The sequence below is a fragment of the Glandiceps talaboti genome, chromosome 19 (assembly GCF_964340395.1).
Source record: "Glandiceps talaboti chromosome 19, keGlaTala1.1, whole genome shotgun sequence".
Taxonomy (NCBI): domain Eukaryota; kingdom Metazoa; phylum Hemichordata; class Enteropneusta; family Spengelidae; genus Glandiceps; species Glandiceps talaboti.
This window is the reverse complement of record NC_135567.1, coordinates 12712425-12719924: the sequence shown is the minus strand read 5'-3', so window position 1 is coordinate 12719924 and position 7500 is coordinate 12712425. Positions and strand designations below refer to the sequence as shown.

The 7500-nt window shown below is 35.6% G+C and overlaps 1 protein-coding gene across 1 annotated transcript in view; it reads right to left on the bottom strand.

Annotated features, from left to right (window-relative positions):
* Positions 1 to 7500, bottom strand: part of LOC144450002 (uncharacterized) — a gene marked incomplete at its 3' end in the record, with an annotated part of 68285 nt that overhangs the window by 32712 nt on the left and 28073 nt on the right. Inside the window, exons 21-27 of the mRNA XM_078140568.1 lie at positions 6927 to 7055; positions 5410 to 5532; positions 4360 to 4520; positions 3868 to 4035; positions 3156 to 3374; positions 511 to 1003; positions 1 to 156 (exon numbers count right to left, since the gene is read on the bottom strand). The exon at positions 1 to 156 is cut by the window's left edge and continues 42 nt beyond it. Of these exons, the coding sequence (XP_077996694.1) occupies positions 1 to 156; positions 511 to 1003; positions 3156 to 3374; positions 3868 to 4035; positions 4360 to 4520; positions 5410 to 5532; positions 6927 to 7055 (1449 nt within the window). The remainder of the gene's footprint in view (positions 157 to 510; positions 1004 to 3155; positions 3375 to 3867; positions 4036 to 4359; positions 4521 to 5409; positions 5533 to 6926; positions 7056 to 7500) is intronic.

Here is a 7500-nt window from a genome sequence, read left to right as displayed (position 1 = left end):
CAAAAAACTCTCCAAAAAACTGGTATCGTTCCATAAAACTGCTGTCCCACGCATAGCGACCATAACCCGTGACTAGTGTGTGGTCTGCCCGATAACGGCATCGTTGACCAGCCCCAAATGGATTAGGAAAGCTCGTCTGGATAGTGAATCCTCTGCCTGTAGGAAAACAAGAAATGTGCCAACTGGGCATATGGTTCATGTGGTTCCAGCCTATTGAAGCGATATTAGAGCGACGCATTACTGCAACTGTATACGCACATATGCTTGTGTACACAAATTTAAAGTTTGTTCAAATAACAAATTGTGTGTCGAGTTACATTTTTATTATTAGGAAAGGAGTACAAAATGACTTGAATCTTCGACAAATGTCGCACCACAGTCTCATTTATTTTTCATAATAAGATATACTTTGGGAATACAGTCACGGAATGTAAAAAAAAACTAATTCAAACCAATACATAGTAAATGGTTGTTTTCTGATATATAGCGTGACATTGTTGATATACATACCCTGTCTGTTGTTGACCTTCATCAATAATTCCTGATCGATTCCATTTCCATTATATTGACTAGCTATGTCACTGTTTGCATCACTGCCAGGTTTAAACGAGTTATCCTGTCTACCTTGTGCAAATCCACAGGGACAAGTTCCCAATCCCCAATTCCAAGTCGCTGGGTCAGGCTGTCTCACATACCAGTCATAACACTGTTTCTTGTAATTGATGGTAAACTTGGTGTTCTCTTCAATACGGAAGATCCATCTGCCTTTCTTATTGGTGTTACCATTATGTTGATCTGGCCTATACTTTCGGCTGACTCCAGCTAGCGCTGACTGCTGTATGTTCCTTATGTAGTGGTAATAAAGACTGATTCCATGATATCCAATGATTACATTATTCTGTTCACGAGCTTTATAGTTCCATAGCATATCAGCCTCGCGATAGTTGATTACAAAGAAGCTATATGTACCATCGGTCGCCAAGGCAGCTTGGAAGGTATTGGTCTGTAGGAAAATACCATATTATATGATGACCGTATAATATATTTATTTTGGAACAGTTACTATAAACTTGAAAGTAACGATCGTGTTCTGTCCCATTAGTTCTTGGAACCATGAACAATATTCTCTCCATATTATATGCGATATTATCATAACATCATATAGAAAAAATAAAAGCGAATAGAAAACTGACTTGTATTTGATTATACCTTAAGATTCGTTTACCAGCTTATTTATATATGACAATAATTAACAACACTATAATTATATATTTATATATAATCCCATGAAATCAATGTTAGTTTTACGTCATAATGCTCCGAGTATGATTCCGCGGACTAATACAAATTCGAGCCGGTAGGCGAGAATTTGTAGTCCGCGGAATCATACGAGGAGCATTATGACGTAAAACTAACATTGATTTCATGGAATTATATATTTATCACATAACTAAGTATTTACCCGTATTTTTCTAAAATTTTAAATTGTATTTTACGAATACTGCATCATTTCATCGCACTATATTCTTCATCGCGTATTTAAAAATGGCGCCCGATGGTTATGCAAATTACATAATCGCGTGACCTGTCGCGAGGTCAAGCTTACCATATGTATGGTATCGGTCATACTGTTGTGTGGTTTCTCAACCAAAATTGTCGGGTTATAACCTTGCGATGTACATGTATATCGAATTTAGTTTGAAACGTAAGTAGAATTGTCTGAATACGATTTTGTGCCGTCATTTTATTAATATTTTCTCGGGTTGTGGAAGTTCGGAGAACGGAGCTCGATGAAATATCGGAAGTAAGCTTGCCGGCTGCTACATCGATAACCTACGTGATTTTTAAATATAATAAAATGTATCAAATAAAAATAAAAGGACTTCTATGTATCAAACTCATGCCATCCAAGGATATGTGTAACGTAATGTATGCATTTACGTTTTGAAAGCACATAATTATTACGATAAACTTGATGATAGCGTAGGATTGACATGAACACTCGCCTCGAACAGTACGGAGAAAAAATAGTTCGGTAGAACAGGGGTGATATGCTCTGAAATCACCCCTGTTTGACGTCACACAGTAGAAGATATGCACGTATTTATGTGATAAATATATATATATATATATATATATATATATATATGAGTGTGTGCGTGTGTGTGTGTGTGTGTGTGTGTGTGTTGAGGGTAGAAGAAAATCAAGACTGGTTTTTCGTCTCTACAAGCCTGTTTCGTGAGTAAATCACTCGTCAGGAGATGTTGATGTAAATCACTCGTCAGGAGATGTTGATGCACTCCGCTCTGCATGCAGACGTATCGAGCACTGTACTACGGATAAATCTTACCACTGACTTCATATATATATATATATATATATATATATATATATATATATATATATATATATATATATATATATATAGTCAGTGGTAAGATTTATCCGTAGTATATCTCATTTGACGAAGTTTTAAGCTATATGACATTATTATTCTACAAGTGAAACATATTGCATAATTGTCACATTTTCCCATTATGGTATACTGAAATTAAGTTGAGGGTAGTCTCATTTATTTGAAAATTCGGAAACGAAAATTGTTCGATGACAATCTCAAACGGACACGCCACCTCAGACACTGAATGCTTTTTCAGCAGTGCTTGTTTATGGTAAACGTAGCCAGTTACCTAATGAGGAACAATTTTCAGTTTTGTTATGTCTGTGATGAAAAAGTAATGAAATTACTTTCCATGACCAAACGTTTGGAAATAATGACATTAACATATTGCACAAATATATTTTCCCTCGTTCAGCAAAGGAAAATACAAGTGGTGGAAGGGGCCGCCTGTCACTACTCGTCTAGCAACTCGTAGTGACTACCCTGAGGTCATCTCTGAGTGAAGAGGCATATTGGGAATAATATAGTACTATCGCCATTAATATTTGTTTTTAATTCGGGGAAAGTAATGGCGAATTTAAGTGTTTTGAATCATATTTAGAATAAATGACGTAGACACGCGTTGTAGTGACATAGATGCGCGTTGTCGTGACTTAGAACTACCAGAGTATATATCCCATATTTTTCGTTGAACTTGGCTAGTGCATGGTATAATGCAACATAATGAGAGCCACGATATGTCTTATTTTTTACTCACTTTTCGGTATGTATATGCTACAGGAAATGCAGGAACTTGATACCATGTTACTAGTAATACCCACTCAGCTTGGAAATTTTCAAAGTTATCGTCTTGATACCAGTGGTAAGAAGGAAGACCGTGATATGCATCTTTGTTGTTTCGGACACGCTCACTTACAGCATTTAACATTGCTGTCTTTTTATCAGTGTTTGGTTGACCTGCTGTTCCATCATAAACCTTTCACAAAATACAACATTGACACATTTGGTTATATCAAGTCCATTTAAAGTGGCCAAGCAATTGTATACAATGATAAACGTTGTACATTTTCGCTTGGTATATTTAATCGAGATTTCGAGGTATGAAACATAATTTTTATACCTTTGATTGTCAATAAACTGCTGACACATTACGATATACATGACTAAGAGCCAGATTAAAATGTATCGAAAAACAAGAAAGTATACAACAATTCATGCTTTACTTTTCAAACATATAAAATAAAATATTTAATGTATTCAACATATTTAATGTAAAACAATACATACTATAGTATTAATGCAACCTGCATATAGACACGAACAAACTACCTGTCACGAGATTGTATATCACAGAACATTACTATATTGTTGAATTTTCAAACTTACGAACCTGTTTACTGAGATTCAGACTATCTGCCTGGTTAAGAAACAAGTCAAGATAATGAATTAACTTAGATATAAACTCTCACCTGATAGTAAACTTCACCCACGCTATCATCTCCCATGTCAACATCATCCCAGAATACTGCTATCATCGGGACTGTCTGGGTATCATTGAAACCATTGACATAGGGATTGGGGAACGGATATTTGTTGTCATTTTCGTTCATGAATACCAGGATACCATTGTCAGTGAACTGTAAAAATAGTTAACTTATAGATATTAATTCTGTACATTTCATCAAACATGGACGGAACATGGAGCAAATGTTACAAACGTAGTAACGTGAAAATAGTAACTTATATACAAATGCACGCACGCACGCACGCATGTACGTATGTATGTATGTATGTATGTATGTATGTATGTATGTATGTATGTATGTATGTATGTATGTCTAAGTGTCAATCACAGACAAGGAAGCCTTGTGTGTCAGTGGGCGACATTGTCTGTCTGTCTGTCTGTCTGTCTGTCTGTCTGTCTGTCTAGTATCAGTGTATTTCGTTTTGTTGATACCTACATAAATCTTGGTGTAGAAATCTCCCCAGAATGGAAAACCTGTTGTGTGTATTATAGTCTCGGATACACGGTCTTGTGAGGGGTTGCCCGGTGCCCCCTTGTCGTAGTTTTCACGAAGTTTCAAGTCACCCTCGTCAACTCCGAAAGGAAACAATATGATCTCTATTCAAGACAAAATATCGATATTAAATCGAAAAATAAAACATCCATTTATTCCACGAGTTACCCAAGTAGCTTACGTTCGATCAAAGACACATAGGAAAATAGACTGACTGTTCAACACCCCAACACGTCATTGGATACACAGTGTTAACAACATGCTAAAACATTCAAATCGTTACTATCAACCCCTCTTCTAGACGTCCGTCTTTAATTATGCCTAGGTAGGTAATTTCCATTTTCATGATTGAAACGAATTTTACTCAAATACCAATAGTTTACTAACATTTATTTTTTGCTGAACGTAGAAAAAATAGTAACGTGATGTAAACACGTATAATTCACGCCTTCTAAACATTCTGCGGCGTGTCGTTTGGCTCAAAAAATACTGTTTTAACATGTCTACACTTTATCGTCTTGCTCGACAAATATTACTGTATTAAACAAAATTTTGTTCGGCCAGATGATAAAACGTAGCAGTGTTAATAATACTTTTGTATTTTGTCGAACCAGACAATGGTTTTCTTCAGGTTTCGTTGTCTTACTTGTAATACGGTGCAATAAATCAGATTTCATTTAATCTGATAACTATTTTAGCTTGTTTCTGTACTATTGCTGGATACAATCGACCAACAAATCACAAGAACAATGCCGAGGTACACGTATACAGTTCTTAGTTGATGTATTGTTGGTTGTTGGGTCGAAATTTTCATATTCCAGTTTTAGCTACAAGAGCCTTAATATTTAACACATGGTAGGTACACAAATGGTGACAGTATTTCTATTACCGACTTTGATGTTTTATTTACAATGTGTGTAATATTATTGGCTTTAATTTCATTTTAAATTATATGAAATCATCACCTCACTATCGTCACTAGCTTTCACTTACCTCTACATGTACGACCATCACCCCTATATCCCTCATGACAACTGCAGTCATAACTTCCAATTGTGTTCATACATTCTGCATTGACATGACAGTCATGTGTATTTTCTCTGCATTCATTTATATCTAGATGTAATCAAATGAAAAGGTTACAAAATTCTATTTCAACGATGGCTTAATGTTCTATTGTTTTTTTTTTCTGTTTTTTTTTCTGACTTTGGCGATGTCAAACAGCCCTAAATTAGTTTGAATCACTTTTACTCTACACGCCCCTCAACAAAATTATCTGATTTCATTCGGCAACTGAAGTTACTATGGGAACAATTAAATGGAAATCATTCAGGTCACATCTTTAAAAAGAAAACGAAATAATTACAGTCATTAAAGTGACAAGAAAATTGCCTTTCCTTCTACATGACTAACATGTCTTCATGAAGTTGTCGCTAATTAAGTAGACGAATTTATACAATTCTTTACAAATTTACTCAAATAGAAACTCAACAGATGTTTATTATATCATGCAAGAGTCAATTTGAACAAAAATATGGAACATTTACTCTCGTAGTTCACGAATTTCAAGATCACTGGTTCTGCTATGTTCGAAATATGAGCTAAAAACGTTCAAAGTTGCCATTACTGTCCCCGATTTTCCTTCTCTATACTGGCTCTGGAATAGTTATGTTATTCTCCAAAATATTTCGTCATTCACTAAGCCGGAAAATACTCGTGACTTAAGGGTTTTCACTTACCTAGCGACTTGTATTGACAACCGCCCCTTAGGTCACTCGTATATTTGCTTGGCTGAACGAAGGATTTTTTTGGGGGGGGGACTAACATCCAATTATACTTGAATGAAAACTACAATAATATTATGGTATATTTGTATTGTCTTACTGTTGATTTTAAAAAAGTCACATAGTGTTTAATAATTATTTTGGTAATACATTTAGTCATGTTTACCAAGCTAAATAGTTTAAATTAGTTGTTATTCTCGTCAAGCGCCATTTACAGCTAAAATGATGTAGGCATGGCGTTTCACTCATGCAACATGACATTAGATACACACCCTCACACAACTTCTAATGCAAACGAAATAATTACGTAGGCGCCATGCACAGTCGGGATGTAGCAGTTGTCATGTTGAAATGTTGATTATCATTTAGAAAAGAAACAATTGCAGACATTAAAATCATCAAGTGCATTGGTAATGTTTTCATAAGAAGCCTGCTTTTATAATGCAGTGTGAAAGAATGACAATGTTTATCAGTGTTCAATGTGTTTAGGCAAAGGATCCTGCTGTGTTTATTGTGTCTCTGTTATTGTTAGTTGAAAGTTGAAATATGTTTACCTTTGGGTCACAAACGTAATGTTCAATGAATGAATGCATGCATGCATGCATGAATGAATGAATGAATGAATGAATGAATGAATGAATGAATGAATGAATGCATGCATGCATGAATGAATGAATGAAACGCAAAGCCTACACCATTTTAGCAAGAAAAAGATGGCAAACGTACCAAAACATGTCTTTCTATCTCCATTAGTAGGAAGGTAATATCCCGGCCAACAATCACATATATAGCTGCCGAAGGTATTATGACAGATTTGGGTGCAGTCATCTATTCCAAGTAAACATTCATCTATGTCTGTAACAAAACAGCCAGTGCATATTGCATGTAATTTGATCTCTTAACCAACATGCACGCGCGCGGGTGTATGTGTGTGTATGTGTGTGCGTGTGTGTATATGTGTCTGTGAGTGAGGTTTGGAGATTATTGCCAAACTCACAGGCAGCTTTCTCAATTACTCTACCGATTTCTGTATGTATGTATGTATGTATGTATGTATGTATGTATGTATGTATGTATTTCTGGTCAGTGCCTATCACTTACGCACCCCCTTCCCGTGTTAATTTTTTTTTCATGATTGTCCTGTCAATTCAGTCTAGAGGTGAAAGGGAAAACACAAACGTAACTCTCCCTACATTAATGGCCGCCAGTGAAGACAACTGCAAAACTAATCATGAACTAGCCTATGAAATCTGCCCCCCATACACACTTGCTGTAAAGTACTAAATAAAAAGAACAGTAA